This window comes from Ascaphus truei, chromosome 3 (genome assembly GCF_040206685.1).
Source record: "Ascaphus truei isolate aAscTru1 chromosome 3, aAscTru1.hap1, whole genome shotgun sequence".
Classification (NCBI taxonomy): domain Eukaryota; kingdom Metazoa; phylum Chordata; class Amphibia; order Anura; family Ascaphidae; genus Ascaphus; species Ascaphus truei.
In genome coordinates, this window is record NC_134485.1 from 207,309,878 (window position 1) to 207,331,108 (window position 21,231).

General features: G+C 42.0%; 1 protein-coding gene across 3 annotated transcripts in view; it reads right to left on the minus strand.

Moving 5' to 3' along the window:
* Positions 1 to 21,231, minus strand: part of GTF2IRD1 (GTF2I repeat domain containing 1) — a 170,007-nt gene that overhangs the window by 61,736 nt on the left and 87,040 nt on the right. For all 3 annotated transcript variants that reach the window (XM_075589974.1, XM_075589972.1, XM_075589971.1), the window contains exons 2-10: positions 14,975 to 15,103; positions 13,258 to 13,399; positions 9,786 to 9,935; positions 8,173 to 8,356; positions 6,241 to 6,536; positions 5,864 to 5,950; positions 2,289 to 2,372; positions 757 to 940; positions 645 to 670 (exon numbers count right to left, since the gene is read on the minus strand). In XM_075589974.1, the coding sequence (XP_075446089.1) occupies positions 645 to 670; positions 757 to 940; positions 2,289 to 2,372; positions 5,864 to 5,950; positions 6,241 to 6,536; positions 8,173 to 8,356; positions 9,786 to 9,935; positions 13,258 to 13,399; positions 14,975 to 15,097 (1,276 nt within the window). In that variant the 5' untranslated portion in view covers positions 15,098 to 15,103. The remainder of the gene's footprint in view (positions 1 to 644; positions 671 to 756; positions 941 to 2,288; positions 2,373 to 5,863; positions 5,951 to 6,240; positions 6,537 to 8,172; positions 8,357 to 9,785; positions 9,936 to 13,257; positions 13,400 to 14,974; positions 15,104 to 21,231) is intronic.

A 21,231-nucleotide genomic window follows, 5' to 3' on the forward strand; every position in this document is an offset into this window, starting at 1 on the left:
ATAAGGCATTACAGCTATTTAAACATAGTTTCTAAAGGATATGTGCAATACCTATATCAAAAAAGCTGATAGCTAGGGTGATCAGAAAGACCTTTTAGATAAGACACCTCGTTCTGTGCATGAGACATAGAAGTTTAGTTGTGCGGTAATGGTATCGGTACCATCACATCAGCAAAGTGGAAAATTCTTTATGATGGAATCAAGAGCCCAGCCAAAAGTAAACATCAGGTGACCTGTCAACTTTCATTCATTCTATGCGAGTCACACTGATTTGGGGTCAGTCGCACTGATTTTTAGCCTAATTTCTCTCATAAGGGGTTATTTTAAAAATTGAAAAAAGTGATAGACCTGGTTGTGGCATTATCACAGTTTAATGAATAACTGCCATGTCCTTCAGTAAAGTGTCACTGATAACAATCAGCAATTTGCCATTCAAATACAATATTTGGATGCAAATTCCTTAAATGTGTCTGATTACGATGCTTGAATGTTGACAACCCTCCACCGGGGCTGGTTCTGCTAGAGAATTTGAAGCTGCGATAGATTTTACAATAAAAAAAAATGTCTATTTAGATTGCTCATTACATTTAGAGGTCAACAAAATATAAATCGATCAGTAATGTAAGCAAAAATAGTAAACGTACCTGCAAAGATTCTCTCATCAAACATCCTACAAAAGAGAATGTATAATATTTATTTAGGGGTCTCTGTGGTCTAATTTCAAGACATCTAATTTTACATTATAAACCATATTACCTTTTAATAGCAAAATGGATGCTGTGCCTTTCTTCCAGAATTCTTTTGAGTTTGGGTACTCCATAGGTGCAGGGTCTTTTGAAAGGAATTTTATCAGGTATCCCTATTATCTCCACTGCTTCTGGATCACAGGCAATCTTACGATATGGCACAGCGACCATATGATCGAGGCCTAATGCTTCAGCTGGAAAGCGAAAAGAAATGTGTTTTGGAAAGACAAAGTGCATGGGATATAAGGACTTATTCTATATCCTCCGAAGTGGCCAATGGGCAATTTCGACTGAAAACGGCCTGATTGGCCGCTTCGACGGTAATAGAATATGTCCCAAAGCCGCCTGTAATAGGTCAGTCTCTGTTAGGGGTGCATCATTTAAGTTTTTATAATACGGGACGCTAAAATCTAGAATGAAAGTGTGATGTCATAATGAGGGATAAATGATTTGCAAATGTTTCGAGCTGAATGGTATCTCCCGCATGACTGCTATATTCTTTGGTTTTTATTATCTCTGTGCTTGGCAGGCGGGGAAAGACGCGCACTAAACTAACAAGTATAGTGGTGGGAGAAAAAAGTAAGGTGTGTAGGGGTGGGTTTCCTGGTAACTTTATTATTTTAATAATTTTCTAAGGCGACATCTATCGGAAAAGGTAATTTACACTCAAATGGAAAACTATAAAGTTTTTATGACTGATTTCATTACAGTCATTTTTTTTTGTTCAGGTATTTCATGTCAAGGCACTAACATATGGGACAATTATGCCTCCCGACAGACCTTTCCGGGACAACAGGACAAGTCAATGAAATATGGGACAATCCTGTATATATACGGGACTTCTGCCAACCCAAGTCTCTATTAGTGCCTCTTCTGGTAGCTGTATTGCTAAACACAATCTACATAGATCCCAGCAGTGACTGACTGAAAAAATTACATGACATAGAACAGGGGTGCGCAAAGTTTTTAACTTGCGCCCCCCTCCCCTCCTCGTCTGCTTACTTCCCGGCTCGCGCTCCCCTCCTCCTCGGCTCCGGCGTCAAATGACGTTGCAGGGGTCATGTGATGTCACGTGACACGGCGGCGTCATTTGATGCCGGTTACCATAGCGACGCGTCGCCAAAGATAAGGTAGGAGAAGCTGCAGAGGCCTCACATGGTCCCCCCGGCATTTAATTGAAATGCCTTGGAGGAGAGCGCAAGACCTCTGTAGCTGCCGCGCCCCCCCTGGAAATTCTCCCGCCCTCCACTTTGCGCACCCCTGACATAGAACATCTGAACCGTCACAGAGATGACTAAGCTGGTAGTGTAGCTGTATGTATGTATGCATGTATCACATGACCTCCAAATAAAATCGCAAGATTCTATAATGTTCAAAGTAAGAGAAAGAAGTATTTCTCAGCAAACTTTAAAAAAAGAAGTTGGCAGTCAAGAAAATAAAAATTGCTGTAGTTGATTTAGTCAACAAGAACGATATCTACCTAATGATATGCAAAGTATGTCAGCTTTAAGGATAGATGATGGAGCTGCAACCCCTACTCACCATATCTGCTGTTAAACAGGATTTGCACGCACTCCCTGAGGGTGTTGATATCCTCGGTCTCCTTAATGAAACTATCCCATTTCTCTATCAAAACACAAGACAGAAATTAGAAGCTGTTACTTAGGAAGGGACATGAAGCCAGACAACTAGAAAGCATTTTTGTCTGGCATACACCGTTCACAAAACCTTAAATCATAAGTGAAGTTGGCTATTTAAAAAGATGATTATAGTAATATTAGTATTAATAATAATAGTAGCAATACAAGGGCACAAAAATGCCTTTTCGATTTTACGAGTGTGAGTGCAAAAGGGCTGTAACACAATTTTCAATCACTTCTAAACCACTTGTAATCCATTCAGCACTGAAGACATTAGCAATGTATTACAGCTGAATCCTGTTATAACGCGGTGCTTGGGGTCCACATAATGCAACCGCGTTATAACGGGGATCGCGGAAAAAAAATGTCCAGGGGTTCCGTGTCCGCCAGAGGGGGAGAGCTGGGATAACTCTGTGCTACACCTCCCTCCCTCCCTCCTGCTGTCCCTGTCTGTCTCTCCACCCTCACCCAGTGTCTTCAGCAATCAGTGAGCTGCAGGCACTGCTAGTAGTAAGGGGAGGGTGCGTGGCTCAGGGCTGCAGCCGCCCCTCTTCATGCCTATTTTACTCACATCTCCCCAGCCATTGATCACCCCGCACAGCAGCTTCTCCTCCTCAACTCCCTCTCGCTGCCAAACTTTTCAGGGACGCCTAGGGAGTCTGCCAGTCTGCACACCCAGGTAAGAGGACAGGAGAGAAGCAAAGGAGGAGCTGAATAGAGCTGAATAGAGAGAAAGGGGACCCAGGAGCTGCTGTGGTCACTGACACATGGCAGGAGTCCCAGCTGGTGTATGACCTTGAACATGTCTCTTTAGCTTTTAATTTGCAGTACCAAAGACTGAGGGGTAGATCGTTATCGCCATTTTGCGTATTAATATCTGTAACGCGTATCCCCAAAGGGGTTTTGCATTATGATGTCCTTGCATTCACCTTAAAAATATTGCATCAATAAATGGATGTTTTGCTTACTCATGCAAATCACATGGTAATGAGCAGTTTACCTAACACCAGAGATTTTTGTGTGAACTAATATGGTATATAATGTAATAACGACTGTTATAGTAAGTATGGGTGTATAATAATGTATATCCATACATACCACAACAATAATTATTATATTTGAATTAAAAAAGTTACGGGTAAAAAAAATGTATTTGACAATATTATAGTGAGATTTGCATTAGCTTTTGGTCAAGTACATTTTTTATCGCATGCGTTAATAACATGTGTTAAAGTTTGACCAATGCACAAGTGAACTGTATTGGAAAACATGTCTCAGAGACATGGGAATTCCTGTTAATACCGCTGCTACTTTGACGAATGTTATTTTGGCATCTCATTAGCTTTGAGGATACCCGGTAAAATGAAGAAAAATAACATCCGTTCCCAATTTTCATAATGCACGTTATTAGTGCAAAAATTACGTACTTCTGTAGATCTCCCCCGGAGATTCTCGTGGTAGGAATATAGTGGCCAGGATTCACTAAGCGCCAATGTGGGGCACTGCACCCAGATCCGGCATTAACTACCATTGACTTAAATGGATGGGTGTGCAATACCCTGCATTGGCGCTTAGTGAATCTTTCCCAATGTGCCTGTGTTGTGACACCTTGATCAGTGCAGTGTACAGAAGCACCATAATAAGATACAACAACACAAGAAATACACTATTTACTATCATTTAACCCTTTCTCTTCTACAGATATCATTATGAGCAAGTGAAGGTTCCATTTTACTGATAAATAATTTGAATCTCTTTGGCACTGACAAAGAGAAAACTAAACAACAAAAAAAGGTAGCGCTAATCTCAAACACCTGAAAATGGCCAGCAGCCTGTGATATAACTCTGACACCTAAGGTCAGATAAAGGAATGGAAAAAGAAAGTTATATCTATGGCGCTTGGCACTAAAGTACACTGAATAAAAGAAAAGGATATATACAACCAGATGGATGGTGAAATCCACTTGGGTTCTCCTTGTACTGACGATCAGTCATGCAAAAGAAATAAAAATAACATAGTGTAATACAGTAACTAACAAAAACATGAAACACGACTAACAAATGCTGGGACAAACAGATGCTGAGACAAACAGATGACTGGGATTAATAAAAAACATTTAATACAACAACTAAATAGTCAATGAAAGTATAAAACACACAATAAAAAAGTCCCATGTGCACGCCAGCAATAGCTGGACTGTCCGCTTACCAGACACTGGAAGGTAAAAGGCGGTGGATAATTCAGAGAGTATCCCCTCTCGTGATGGTTACTATCAGCTCCAAGGCGTCTCGTGTAGTTAGCAGGAGCATCCGGGCGAGACCCTCCCAACCTTCCAGACCACAGACCTCCGCAGAGCAGCCGCACTGGGCTACGTCTCACAGGAACGGACGTCGTCACGTGCGCAGCAGCAGCACAAGATCAGGAACAGCAATGACAGATGGGCGATGTCGTCAGAGCCTTGCTCCGCGGGGCGGCATGGGCTACAGCCGCGGGCGGGCCTTAGGCAATGCTGTGTCCGTGGAGATGGTAACGGGAGTGAGGTGGGTGTTGTTAGGACAGCGGTGCACAATGTGGACCACCCTACGCGTTTCGGAAGTCTACGCTTCCTTCCTCAGGGGTAAAAAAGTAGTGCCTCAGTCTCTGAGTGTCCACATATAAATAGTCCCAGCTTAAAGGTACAGTTACTCAATGTAGAGATAGACATGCGCATTGTGTGTTTTATACTTTCATTGACTATTTAGTTGTTGTATTAAATGTTTTTTATTAATCCCAGTCTTCTGTTTGTCTCAGCATTTGTTAGTCGTGTTTCATGTTTTTGTTAGTTACTGTATTACACTATGTTATTTTTATTTCTTTTGCATGACTGATCGTCGGTACGAGGAGAACCCAAGTGGATTTTACCATCCATCTGGTTGTATATATCCTTTTCTTTTATTCAGTGTACTTTAGTGCCAAGCGCCATAGATATAACTTTCTTTTTCCACTGACAAAGAGAAAAGCAACATTTTAATTAATTTAAAAAAAATTTCACCAATAACCGAGGACTTCAAAACCATCATTTATTTACTCTTCATCTGAAAAAAGCACAAATGGTCAACAGATCATATTAATGCATTTGACCCCTCTAAACATTCCACCTTCATGTTCCTGAGGGAAATTTCTGGACTGTAATTTTGGTCTATAAAGACCTTCGCCAGGATCACCTTGCTACCTTAGTCCGATCAAAACATTGGCTTTGGCCTCATAAACAAATACATTTTGGAGCGTACATTTTTGTAATCACTACATTCCTGTTTTCCATTGATAGCCCTGGCAATTCTGTGTTTGCCATAACCATTTTTTCATCCACAATCCTCCTGACATTTTAATGTAGTCCGTGAACATCCCTGATGTGCAATATTGATACTTCAAATGTTTGAACACAAAACCAATTATAGAAGTACTGTGTGTAAAAGGCAGTTCCTCCACCTACGTACCTGTTTTGTCGTGTACTATTGAGAAGAGGACCCGTTTGGAGGCTTGGATGTTTTGCATGAGGCTACCCGTTACTGGCGATTGCTGTCCTGAACAGGGAAAACGAAACAGAAAGTTAATACATACAGACAGCTATCATAAAGAGATCAAGCATAGAATTTTGCACATATACGGATAATTCATTAAAAGTATCTGGCATTAGAAAACCTATAAACCAAATCCTTAGTTCTACAGTAGGATAGTACAGGTATAAGTAATTCTGAATGTTTGGCTCATGTTCAGGGGTGAGCCAATTGAAACATCATAAACTTCTATAGACTCTAGTGGCCAGGAATAATGTACCAGCTCTTTGTACCAGCAACAAATGTGATATAATTACCACAACAGTCTGAGAAGTCCTGCTTCTGCTCTTCTGTTGGCCTGTGGATCAGCACCTCACTGGCTGTGTTCCCTCCATGCATGTTTGACTGAACCTCTTGCTTTAGCTCCATAGCAAGCTGGCTAGGCAGTGAAATGTTGTAGATAAAGTTTGATGCACTGGAAGGATGGTCGTGATTTGATGGTTTGGCGACCTTAGGACTTGGGCCCGAGTCTGGAATGACCTTTGTTGTTGTGACAGAGGAACAACTCAAATCGACACTAGATTTCGGCTCTCTGCTGGGTTCCTCAATAGGCCTAAACATAAAAAAAACAGCATGTCGAGGCAGAATGATAACGTATAACAAGTGAAATCAGACCACACACACAAAGTGGTCATTATTCTTAAGTTTTCTTCCTACTAGACCTCTAGGACAGAGAGAGAAAAGAAAAGGAGGGAAGGATGGAAAAGGAGAAAAGAATAGGACGTTTCATAAAGCAATTCTGAGATACAGTAAACAAAAAAGATAGAGTTACAAGATGAAATTCAAATATACTATTTTCTTTACGGAATAGAGATGGAGAAGGGCTAAGACATACAGAGAGAGTGTTGTGTTCCGTAGACCTAAGACAGACAGGTGAAAGAGTTGTTCCAATGGTTGCTCCAGCGTAATAGTAGTATTTTGTCTTTTCGCGTCACGGTCGTGTCACGTGAGTGGTTCAGCCAATGAGGGCGAACCAGCTTGGTGACGAGTCCGCCATGCCTCCCCATCCTCGCCCCAATCACTGGAAGCTTAATTCACCCATCGCTCGGGCGGAGAGGCCCTAGCGACGCCATGCGCCCACTATAACTGCAGCCTAACCAAAACACATATCAAACTCTTGCATTTTGGCATTGCTTTGATGTACAAATCACATTAGCTTTTCCAAATACACGAGGCATCTTTACAAAATGCAAATGGGGTGATCATTTAGTCATCATTGACAACGTTCAAAGAGGCATCGTAAGCAAACTGCTGCATTAAATGTGCAAGAGTTTGGTGTGCTTGTGTGAGTCAAAGGGCTCCTTACTTCCCCCATTTCCTCCTCTGTTGCAGTTTTATTTTTAAAAGCATTGCAATAATTAGGTGTGCATCTCCATATTTTGCATATGCTTCACAGCAATCTACTTCATAGGTGCTTATTCCATACAAATATTAATCACTAATGCACAATGAATTGCGTTTAACTTTAAAACAGAACTTATGTACTAAGACAGACCAAATATAAAATTCTAAATGATGGCCCTGATAAAAGTCTTCTCTTACGTTAGGAATAGTAATATTATTATATTTCATGCATGAGGGATCATATGAAAGTTAAAGGACTACACTGAAAAAGTAACACACCATTAGCACAATTTATTTATTTAAACTCATACCACAGATTGTACAACACATCTTCTCTTGTAGAAGAACAATCCTATCCTTCTACAGACAATAAGGGTTATGTATTAAAGGGGGTCATTCAATCTACTCCAAAGTGGCCAAGTGCTCCACGGTCAGCCAAAGAACCCCACTAACTTAGACTGCAGATTGCGCCACTGGCGTATAATGAATAACCGCATAATCTCCCATCTGCAAAACTGGAGCAAAAAAATGGCATCTTATTTATCAAATAAAAAAGTCTTATAGGAAGCAATTTCCTGTGAGCAATATGATGCCGTTTTTTGCCCCAGTTTTGTAGCCAGGAGACTTTGATTAGTAACTCCTGTATCCTTCTACAACCCTGATAAAGGTTCTTACGGACCAAAGGTGCATTTTTCATTTAAAGATGTGATTTGTTATTGATTTATAACTTGGGGTGAACAAAACATTTTCATTTAGAAACTACTTTTGAGGAGTCCGCCGGCTATAACCTACTGATACAGTAGGGTGATTTTGGTGTGCATTACGTTTGTTAGCTCATAGCTCACCTTTTCAGCTTGAAGTGAATGCGGTGACTGTTTTCTAAAATAATCATCAAGCTTTTCAGGTCATAGTCAGCAGGTTTACGGAAGCTGACCCCATCGGGCAAGCCGTGCACCATCAGCCATCCGGGGTCCTTTGCAATCTTGTCATATGGCACGGGAACCACGTTAGACTTACCCACAGCCTCACCTAGGACAAGCAAAAGACTTTCGGAAATCTAACGTGAGGGGTGAAATCTTGGGCAAATACTACAAATCATATGAACGTTTGTTTGAAACAGTGAGAGCAAAATGTATCAACCTTCTATTCCTGGTAATGGGAACGTCTGCCCCAAATCATAGTACAAGTTCCGGAAAATGGTAGGTGTTCCCAGCACACAAAGTGTAAGTAAATGTAGGAAATAATATTTCTACACTTTGTTGTATCAAAAATTGAAATTGTATTGAAAACGAAACAATTTAAAGTATATATACAGTGACAGATACCGCATGAATACACATACCTAGGGAAACAAGTACAAAAAAATAATGTAAGCCTAACCGGCATATGGGGAGGGAGGGGAGTGGGAAAAAGGGGAAATAAAAAAAAAGGGGGGGGGGAGAGAATAGGGAAAACAAAAGACAAAAAAGGGCAATACAGGGAGTTGATGTGGCGGAATTGATGTGGCGGAATTGATGCGACCATACATACAGTATGACACGTACAGTAGTTTGTTGTTTGAAAATAATTTTGACCCATTGCGTCACGTTGAATGCCAAATTGGTACATTTGAAATTAAAACCGAATGATGTGTATTTGATTTTTTAGAACTCGTGTTAGTGAATCTAAATGTTTACTGTAATATTATTAATAATGGCCATACAATGAAAATAATAGAGTTTGTTAACCTATATCAAGGAACATCTGTGCTGAGTCACATACATTTTTGGTTGATACATAGCAACTCGAATCTGCGCTAACTATATAAAAAGACATTTTAGGGTTTACATCAGGTTCAACTTGGTGGACGATTTTGATAAACTTTCTCCTATTTTGCACAGAAGCATTATTTCTTAGTACATAGCATTTACATCAGTATGCCCAGCACAGCCTATTTCTGTGCACCCCAAAAATGAACAATAGTTTTTGTTTATGCTGATGGTGCATATTGAGAAATGTCAGCTTATTACACAGACACACAAACGCTAAAAAAAAATAAGCATTTTGGACATTAATGATCCACAAAAAAAAAGTTATTAAAATGGCATGTGCTATCTCATTCAGGCAACTGAATGCCATGAATTTGCTTCTCTGCGCTGAATAAGATTTTAGTCCCATTCAGTTGAATGGAGCTGATCTCCTCTAGCACTGGGAAGAACAGCATATTGAACAGATGCCTGAGTGATTATTGTACAATTCACTCACAAAGTAGCATGAATTTGGAGGTTTGTTTGGGTAATTTTAATAAAAGTTAGTGATTGCTACGGCAATCTTCACAATGTTCCCTGTTTTTTTTTTTTTTAAAGTAAAAATGCGAGCAACCTTGTGAAAGGTAACTTTGGCCATCTCAACTTTGGACATCTTTAGTCGATATAGTTTGGAAAGTTTGGAAAACCTCAAAAGCATAAACGGTTCTTACTATAGAGCACGTCAAAGACCTCCTCCACCATCTTCCTGATAAGATAAATATCGGAGCTGGGGCCTGGGGAGACTTGCTGAACATTCCTCATACAGTCCCTGCTCCTCCTTTGGGGGTCAACTTCTTGATCCTTGTTTTTATGAGGACCCACTGCAAGAAATAGAACAAAGAAGGGCAAACGCATTATTAAACTCTGAGTTAGAGGTAGGGTTGCCAGGTGGCTTCTCCAAAATATACTGGACACAATGGTGAAAGGTGCGACACACTCGAAAAGTCGGTGGGGAGACATGTTATTTCTAAATGATTGGACTGTTGCATTATTTTTTCTAAATTTCCCTCCGTACTGTATGTACCAATTTGCACCATGTCATATTCTATTTCATAAAACAATTCTGGAGATGGAGCACCCTCCCCAGAATTTTTTTACGAAATGGTGCAAATTGCACACTTGGAGTGAAATTTACAAAAAAGTTATGTAACTGTCAGATCATTTATAAATAACATACCTGCAGTCATACTATCACCCCCACCCTTCCCTCATCCTGTCACCACCCCCACTCACTTCATCTCTCACATACCTCCCCACCCTCCCCACCCTCCCACACTCACCTTCCCATCCCTGTCATTCTCCTACCCCTTATTTACTCTCCCCACATCCCTCATTTTCTCTCCCCCCCCACACAGAACAACCATAGACCCACAGAAAAACACACACACACACACACACACACACACACACACACACACACACACCTCTCTGCTCTATGCTGTTTCCTCCACCTTGGCCCCACCCCCAGGCTCTTGACACCTCCTCCTTATTGGCTACATTACCAAGCAGCAGCCAATCAGGATGGAGAAACTCTCCAGCCCCCTAGCAATAGCCTTGCTTGGAGAAACCCACGCCCCACAAGTTAGTTAGGCAGGATTGCTGCTGTACAGGGCATCACATTATTCTCATTTTTGGGTGAGATTAATGTGAGGTCATTTCATTCTTTCAAATACATAATATCATCACGTTGAATGTGTCTGTAAAATTCCTATGTGCTGTGTACTGCGCACTATACTGTAATTGTGAAGCGCTTTGAGCGCCATTGGGAGAAAAGCGCTATATGAAATAAAGTTATTATTATTATTATTATTATTATACAAACTAGAGGGGTGCCTATATCCACTCAATGTCTCCTGTAGTGTAGGGTATTAAAGGAGAGGTCTGACCAGGGAATAATGAAGCATACACATAGAAACTGACAGAACCCTATAATGTGCACTCGAAGAAAACCTCCTAAGTGTGAACTCAAAATAATACAATTTTATTAGATACCAAAACTCAACATAAAAACATATTAAAAAAATAAATAACTGCGTGCCAACTCTGTGATATTAGTATGCAAGACAAGCTTGGGTAACTCATACATGCATTGTATATAGCATTGTGTAACTCTTAATTTAATATGTCAAGACCCCCTTGACCTGAAAGATCTATGTTACCCAGGGTATGCCACTGAATATTAGTCTCTCATAGTTCTCCCTAAAGTGCAAGGAACAAACAAATAAACAACAAAAACAAATTGTGAGTAGCTTAAATTCTTATAGTGGAAAGACTCACTTCAAGTTAGTGACAGGATAAAGACATAGGGATTCAGTGATTTAAAAAGAGAGATATATACGGAGTCAGTGGATTTGCTGCTTGTGCCCTATAAAACATTGCTACTCTTTTACAACAAATGGCATACTCTAGTCACACTTCCAGGTTACACTGTGTCAAGATCAGTGAGACTTTGTGGCCAGATGCAAACTACTGGGATGTTCCCAAATATAATGCATCTACAGTAGTTACCACAAAAGGAGTTACAGACCAAACTAGGTATAGGTGTAGTTGCTCTCCTTGTTAATACCATGATATAAACACCTAGATTGCTGAATCTGCATGCGCAAGTCTCTATGAAGTTGATAAGCTTCATATATCTGTCTGAGGAGTTATTTAAACCTAAATATGGTCAACTTCGTTGTGATATCTAGACTAAGTATAGGTAACTGCTTGAGGAGTAAATCCTCTAAGTGTGGTCAGCTCCGTAATCAATGTTAGCTAAAGTGCCACTTAACTTAAAACCATTAATTCTCAAATGCCACAGGCTTATTTTAGTCTAAGTTTGTAATTATGGAACATCAGTATATCTACAGAGAGACCAGGGAGCGCCTGGCGCCAAACTACCCTTATCTCACTGCCCCAGTAACAGAGTTGCTCTCGTGATGCCACAAAGTGATGTCACTAAAGCCCGACGATCATTTCACTCCACCGGAGCTTCTTCGGGGGTATGCGTACCCAGTACGTAACTTTATTATAATTAAGTCAGGATTCAGTGAAGTCTATGATCAAGCCTATGATCAATAGTTTCACTCTGGTGGTCTGTTGGTCTGTATAATTCTCAATCTTCACCCCACCACCTCCCTATTCAATACCATTTCCGTAAGTGCCTGTACCTTTAAATGCAGTCCAGAGCTTCTCTCACCAGCCGTGCGACACTCCAGGGGACCATGTGGTCCACAGTCTATCACTGCCAGCAGTCAAGACCTCAGGGGAGAGATTATGCTGCTTGCTGTGAACTCTGGTTGCCCCATCAGCATGGACACAGGTAGACTGGTCTGCTTCTCTCACACCTACCACGCTTCCCCAAGTCACAGGGCCATGGCGACCATCTTGGTTAGTGGGAACACTCTGGGTGGGCTTGGGTTCTCTCTCGGTCTGCAGGCGACTGTTTGTGCTGGCTGGGGAGGTCACCACTGGGTCCCCCGTCTTCCGACGGAGGCTCCGAATTACCGGTACATATGTGGAGGGGAGAGACGAGCCTGCGCACTCCGACGGTACCCCAGCGGAGCGCCATGGTAAAATGGCCGCCCCTCCACACTCCTAGCTCTCCCGCTGTATCCTCACCGGCCGGCGGCTGCCTACTCTCTACAGCGCTACATCGGGACTCCCGTCAGGCAGCTCTCCCTCGCTGTGACTCCTACCTCCTCTGCAGGTCAGTGTCCCGGGTTGTCTGCTGCCGGGTCGGGCCTTTTTACTTGCGCTTGGCGGCAATCTTAGATTATCAGAGAGGGGAGGCTATGGGGACCTGGTTTTTGCCCACGGGCACGGGTTTGCCTTGGATTCCGCTGCTGTAGGTTCTATAGCCCCGGAGAGGGTCTTTCCTCAACTTTATTGGTGGTTTTATAGGGGTTTATAACTATTTACACTTTTTTTTAAAGGTGAAAATGTCTGTTTTGCCTGAGGAGCTGATCCGACCTGCGACCGCTCAGATCAGTGCCTTGGCCACGCCCCCAAAATTTTATTATTTTGAGTTAGGTTTTCTTTGAGTGTTCTATATAGGGTTCTGTCCTTTCTGTGTGCATTATTATAATTATTATTATTATTGTTATACAGCACATTACAAATGATAAAACAGGACATGCAGCTCTCAAAAGGATTACTTACCACAGAACCGCTGAAAATCTGACCGAAGCTCTTTTCTAGAGTTTAAGAAAAATCTCCCCTTCTCTGTTCCAACTACAAATGCACTTTGTTCATGAACAGCAATACAGGCCACCTCGGCATTTAGTTTGGAGAGTGCAGAACACTGGGGGAGGGATATAGAGACAATTCATTAGCAGCTGCTGGAAAGAGATAACACCTACTGTTATTATTACCATTTATTTATAAAGCGCCAACATATTCCATGGTGCGGTATAATGGGGGAACCGAATATTATGAGATATGACAAAAAAGTGCAAACATACAAAAGGTAACGAGGTCACAGCTTACAATCTAGATCAGGGGTGCTCAACTCCAGTCCTCAAGGGCCACACACGTCAGGTTTTCAGAATATCCCTGCTTCACCACAGATAGCTCAATCAGTGGCACAGTAGAAGACAGCACCACCTATGCTGAAGCAGGGATATCCATAAAACCTGACCTGTTGGGGAGGCTTAAAGGCTGGAGTTGGCCATCCCTAGTCTAGATTATACTCACTTTACAACGCAGTCTGCAATGGGACAACTGAAGGAAATAACAATATTGGTTTTGATTTAGGTTAGTGCCACAATTCTTTGTAAGGACCTACTTCAATATACTCTGAAGCTTGTTCTGAGTATATTGCATCAGCCGCCTGCTTATAAACTACGTAAACTAATGGAAGTCTTCTATTATTCTACTGGAGGTAAGAACCCTTGGTCTAACAGACACAAAGTATACCTAGTTCACTTAGATTGCTTTTGTAACAAAAATGTGGCCTAACAAACGTGCTCGTCTCACCAAGTTACTCTTTTATATATCCCAAAACCAAAAATATATTTTGGAAAATATTGAAAACGAGTGGCGTTAAATATAAACATGCTAGTTTCTTAAAAACCTCTTCCAGTAATGAAGCGCCTAGGACAGCTCTGCCTGGCATAAACCGTTCTGCAATAGGAAGCAATCGACACATGCATGAGTTTATTTTCTACATCACTCCGTCTCTATACATTTTTCACACCATTTTTCTTGTCAGATGGCTACATTTATCTAGCTTTATCCAAACACACTATTGCCAGCATCCTTCTTAAGGCTGAGTTCAGACAGGCTGCGGTGCGACGTGCGCGCGCACGTTCGCCACTCTTTCGCTTTGGTGGGTGGGAGTTTTTAAACTGAAAACGACACCCGGCGGCGAAGTACAGCGTTGTCGCCGATGCACTTGAAGAAGACAAATGAAGATGTAATTTCAGACGGCTGCCGCGTCACGTGTACTTCGCCAGCCAATCACAAACACAGAGTTTTTTTTTTTTTTTAAAGTCCCGCCTCCAATCGCGTCATTCTGTCTGCTGGAGATGAGCACACATCGCCCAGCAGAGGCGCGGACGCGCGGTAGTGTAGCAGCCTGTCTGAGCTCAGCCTAACACACAGAAGGGTGAAGTTTCACAACTCTGTTGAGTATTACTTTTATATACATTTTTTTTCCTCTTCATTTGGCTTAACCTTGTCAGACTTTCATTGCAATCACTTGTCATTTAGAATCAAGGAAAGTTTCCGGAATTATTTTCTGTAATGCAGCTGCTGTCTTTCTCTTCCAGTATGATAATGAACACAGTGATGTAGCCCTTTCGTGATATATCACTCTGCAGAAAAAGAGGTTAAACAAGGTCATAGATACGTACGAGTCTCAAATGTTACTACTAACCATTGAGTCTAAGGCAGATACAAGGCTTGTGATAATCTCATCCTTTCCAGGGATGGCGGAAATCCATAGATCAGGTCTGGAGTTGTTTAAGAATCCTTCATACTGTTTTCCTGCCAGTGCCATATTCCTCTGAAATGGAAACACAAGGACTTATTGATCATTCTTCTTCTTACAGTGCATGACATAATCCTATTCTCTGCAAATCAGTGTGCTAGTCCCTGAAATTAACGCTCCCTACAACTAGGGGGGGCTGCTGCTATAACCTTATCCAGAGGTAGTGCTAGCTCTTCGAAGGCCCCAATCAAGAATAGTCTGGGGCAGAATGGGACATCTCGCCGCTATCACACCGCAGCCACCCCGCCACTGCAATTTAGCCGCCACCGATCAGCTGCCAAGGACAGCCAGCCACCGTCCGTTTCACCTTTGAGGTAAGTGCACTAGCCATAGTACTAGGGGTTAACTTTAGGGGTTTAAATGTAAGGGGTTAAGATTTTTGGGGTAAGGTTAGGGTAAGGAATTAAGGTTAGGTGTCCGATTAGGGGCTTAAGGGTAGCGGTTTTAAGGTAAGGGCTTAAAGTTTTTAGGGCAAAGATTAGCATTAGCATTAGGGGTTGAGGTTAGGGGTTGAGGTTAGAGGTTTAAGGATAAGGGGCTAATGGGTTAGGGTAAGGAGTTAAAGCAAGGGGCAAGGTTGAAGGCTTAGCTTCACGACAAAATGGCCAGTGGCTTAATGGCTGCGTCGAGATGCCGATGGCTAAATGCCTTAGACCAGGGGTCTCCAAACTCAGTCCTCAAGAGCCGCCAACAGGCCAGCTTTTATGGATATCCCTGTTTCAACACAGGTGGCTCGATTGAGCAACCTGTTCTGAAACAGGGATATCCATAAAAGCTGGCCTGTTAGCGCTCTTGAGGACTGAGTTTGGAGACCCCTGCCTTAGACCGGTCTGGGGAGGCTTTCACTCGCTTGGCTGTCACTTCACCAATTTTTTCCCACAAGCACCATTTGTTACCAGGGCCGCAGACAAATTTTCCCTGGGCAGAGGATTAGAGTTATGGCCGAGCCTCCCCTCCCCCCGCCCGGCAGTCTTGCGAGCCTCCTCCCTATTTCACACCTCATGAGCCCCCTCTATTTCCCCCCTCTTCCCATGTATTTCTCCCCCCTCTTCCTCACTCATCCACTCTCAATCTCCCCTCTCCATCAATTACCCCACTCTCACTCAATCCCCCCAGCATGTATTTCTCTCCCCTGCGTATCCCTCTTTACTCACTCTTCCTCACTCACGCACTCACCCTCTCTTACACTCCCTCTCTCCTCTCACTCACCCGTCTCTGTCCATTACTCCACTCTCACTCAATCCTGTCTCCCCTCACACAATCCCCCCCACAAAATACATACAAAAAATACCCACCCCCAATACAAAAAACCCTTCCCACCCTCCAAATACATATAACCACCCCACAAATACATTCACCACCCAATACATATAAAAAAAATACACCCCCAATACATATAAAAATATATGAAAGAAAATCCAAATCAGGGAGAAAAAAGCGGAGCACAATGTTTCCAAAAACTGGATCAATTATAGTTAAAAATGATTTATTAAAATGTATTAATAGGGTGACAACATTGGAAGGTGGCAGGTAAGTACTATCACATAAATACATATAAAAATACATACCCACCACCGAAGTACATGTAAAAAAATAATTGGGGATGGTCTCAGGTCAGGCCCGGTGGCTGCGGGGGGCCCAGCGGCTGGACAAAGTAGTTGCTGCCAGGCTCCGGCTCTCCGCTAGCTGTGGAGCCTACCTCACTGACTGTTCCATGTGCTTTTGATGCTGGGGCGTGCGCCGGGCCTGTCATGCCGATGTGTGCCGGAAGCTGAGGCCCAGCTTGCTTCTGGCGCGCTGACGTCAGGGAGGTCCGTTGCGTGCCAGCGTTAGAAGCTCGACGTGCGACAGAGTGAAGAAGAGGCCTGCAGCTGGGGGAGAGCTGGAGCCCGGTGGCAACTACTTTGTCCAGCCGGCTGGGCCCCCCGCATCTGCCGGGCCCGGGACAGCAGTCCTCCCTCCCCCCCCCTGTCGGCAGCCCTGTTTGTTACTAATCTCTATTAAGAAACGGAATCTTTTAATAAGTGATATTTTTAAGTTCTAGGCTTGTTTAGGGCTGATCATTAACACTATTTCCACCTTTCTTTCACAACAACAGTAACCTCATTACCTTGCAAGGTCAAGTCTCAGAGCTCAAATAAGTGGCTATTGAGGGTTCTGGGCTAACGCCAATTAGATTTTAATGTAACAATAATAAAATGTCTCAGAAGAAACAAGGTCACTTGAGCTCATTGGAGCGCGGCCTTTGTGTATGGGGGTGGAAAATTCTGCTGCCCAGGCCTGTCGGGCCTAAAGGAAATCAGCCACAGGTTACGGCCGATTCAAGTGAAGTTCACTTCCGCTATTATGCAATAGCACTGCTTAGTAAATAGCAATAGTTTAATATGTGATGTGCCAAGCGCCAAAACTGCAAAAAGACTTATTTGGCACATGGATCTCGTAGTGTCAATACATCAAATTAGTGTGCACCAGGTAGCGTTAATGTCATGTTGTCTTGCACAAGGAAGTCCAGTATGATGTGCAGAATGAATAAGCAATGTTAGGGAGGCATCAAGATCTACATCTCTGGTAGTCTTTTCTCTCATTTGTGTGGGTTAACAAAAACGGCCATGTCTGAGCAGGCATAGAACTTGTAGTCGTAAGAAACTTGAGAATTAAATTGTTGACATTTTATGAAGAAGCAACAGGAGACACATGGCAAAAACACAGAAACAAAATCTGGATTTATATAAAGCAGAGTAAATTAATTGCTTGCACATCTGTGTCATTGGCATTGCAAACAAAGCTAGAGATCCAATCCCATGATGATAGTTCATTGATATCTTTTTTTATATATGTTTTTAATAATTGGCAGCAAAAAAACATTTTCCGTTGAGTCCTACTTTTTTCTTATTAAAATAGTACACACACCTAGAAAGTTCCAGGATGTAATGAAGGTAGAAGTTATATTGAAATGCATAAGAGTGGTCAAAGTTAGTCTGCCCCACAAACAATATCTGCATCAGTTTCCTTTCTGAATCGATAGCCCTGGGGCCATTTTCACAACAACTGGCCCACTCCCTAAAACGTGCTCGAGGTTTAGCATGTGCTGATGCTATTTCAGGCAATTACGTTAGCACTTGTGTGAATCAAGCCTTAGGTTTGTAGCGATGATGATCACCATAAATAAATAATAATTTGTGCCTACAGTAAGTTAAAAAAATACATAGGCCTAGAATGTGTAAATGGTACTACTGCAGGACCCTTAACTGCTTTTACTTAGTATGTCTCTTGTAGCAAACAGATGAATAAAAATCTTGGTTGAGCACATAAGCATGAAATACTGGACACAATAGTGAAAGGTACGACGTGCTCGAGACACATACACACCCTGCTCCATGCTGTTTCCTCCTCTTCTTGGCCCCACCCCCAGGCTCCTGACACCTCCTCCTGATTAGCTGCATTACCCAGATGCTGCCAATCAGGATAAAGGAAGCTGCCCAGCCCCCTAGCAGCAGCCCTGCTCATGGAAATCCCATGGCCCCCCAAGCCAGTCAGGTCACTATGACCAGAGAGATAATACTGGGCATGAACATGTCCGGTATTACCTCTAATTCTTTACTGGTCAGTGTCCAAATACAGGACAGTCCGGTACAATACTGGACACCTTGCAACCCTAAGCTACTTCCAGAATCCTTAGCTTGAAATGTGAGGCTTGCAGCCCTGTGTGCTCAGCCAGACGGGCACCTCGACAGTCATCTTACTCAGATTATATGACCATAGAAGGCTTTTTATACTAGCTCAGAAAGGCTTCCAATTTATCAGAATTAATCTGGTTCCAAATGCAAGAAGATTGGGAAACCACTGCACAGATAGCACAAAAAAAAAAAACTTGTCCACGGCCTTCAGACCTTCCCTCACTTCGTACTACTATGAAGCTATACGTCCCATATTTTAGTACAGAGCAATAAAACTTGGAAAGAGAAAAGGTGCATGTATCCCTCAAAGAGTGGCCACACTTCATATACTGACAGGGAAAAACAGGGAAGGGAACAGCACACTAGAAATACATCCTCACAGTCTTGACAGTCTTGATATCAGGTAAATACGCTTGAAGCAGACTTGTGATGAAAATGCAGGTGCCTTTCATTTCAAACGAACAGGCAAACATCACAAAAAAACTATGTTTCAGGCCTCAGGAACATGTTATGTGACAAAAAAAGACCTTCTTCCAGCACATTTCACTTGATTTAAAAACTTTATTGCACTATGTTGTGTTTTATTATCTTTCATATACTACACCGATACCTGCACTCCCCTACTTTTTGAGAACTTAGGAACATCTAGCTGATGAAGGGCCATGTGGGCCTGAAATTGTGTTTTTCGGATGTTTGCTTGTTTCTTTGAAATAAAAGGCAACTGATTTTTCAGGACAAGTCTGCTTCAAGCTGATGTCAAACCAGCGAGTCTGTATATCTCTGTTAATTCTCTCATAACACCCAAAAGGAATGGTAAAACGAGACACAGATTTTAACGTGTTAACACGGACTAGAAAAGTAAGGTGGATTTTGGCAAGACTATGGAATCCAGCAATGAAGCAACCTTAGAGAAACTTTGCAGTGAGGCACAGCGTCTGGTCAAGAAATGACAAAAGAGCAGGAGAGACTTAACTTGATTTGCTAAGCAGACAATCACTGTGGAAACCTGCTTAGGCTTAAAGACAGAATCAATAAGCATGTTTCACTGCAGACCCGAGCACTCTAGCTTTGTCAAGGAAACCTCATTACCATAAAGATCTATATCCAAGCAGGACATGATGTGAAGAACTTGGACTTTCATTTTCAAGGTTAAAATGTAATGGAGAGGAGGTTGAACTAAAAGCATCCTTACCGGGGTAACCTTATTTGTTTTTTATTGAAGAATTATGGAAGAGTTGCAACAACAAAACACATGTTCAGATTCCACAACACTGTATACTTCGTATTTAAAGCAGCATTCCAAGCAGACATTTTTTATTTCACCCCCCCCCCTTTAATATGTGCATCAATACAATCCACACAATGATAATTAATTAGCTAAATTGCCCATCAATCGGCGAAGATTCGGATCGGGCGTTCGCTAAATGGCTGTCAGTGCAGCAGAAGAGGGCCAAAGATGCAAAGTTCTGTGGGGAAGATCATATGACCAGGCAGTCACTAGATACACTGCACTGCTAGTGAGAGGGCAGGCCTCAAAAAGGTGTGTTACAGAGCTTGTTTCAGAAGGGGATGTGACTTTGTAAATGGTTGCTATAGAAAAAAAAGGCTGGTTAAATTATAATATATAAAACATTTAATTCAGAGTTGTTTAAAAAAAGTTACAAGTATTTTCTCATAGTACACAACTGATTTATTTAAAAAAACACACGTTGGATATTGCTTGGTCTGCAGATTTTAAAGCATTGACAAGACCTGCAAAATAAAAATAAATGTGCTTTTCATTCTAAAAACCGCCGTGAGAAAAACACAGGGAATTAGATTACTGCTTTATATATTTAGAAATCTTTATTAGTGGAATAATAATAATAATTTAAAAAAGTAGATTATTACCTTTATTTGATAATCTAATAAATATTCTTTGGAATTGGTGAGGGTGTGATGAACTCATTATGTGCAGAATTAAAAAATGGATTTTAGTGAAGAAAATAAGCACGTTACAAAGAATTATGGTTCATAACATTTACATAAAATGTTTCCTGACTAAGGATGGTCGCTAGGAGGACTGAAAACAACGAATTTGTAAAACAATGTATCGTTTATGAGTGGGAGCAGTTGGATCAACGTGTTATCGATGATGCAATCAGACTGGTGTTCTCGTCTTCGGCGAGCGTTTCTGCAGAAGGAGGACTTTTTGAACCATACTTTGAATCTAAACTTTATAGTAATCTTAGTGTGTCAGATTAGATTACAACAGTTTAACGCATTTACGAGCTACAGTACAAAACAAAAACTCCTATTTCTCGTTTAATGAACATGAACCTACCGCAGTGTACAGGTAGTCCTCGTTTTCCGACGTTTCGCTTTCCGTCTGCGCATAATGCAGTAAAAAAATCATTATCCGCCGCGGTTTTCGCGCATCTGACTGGGAACCGCTGCCGGTTAACATGGGTCCCACATCTGATGCGG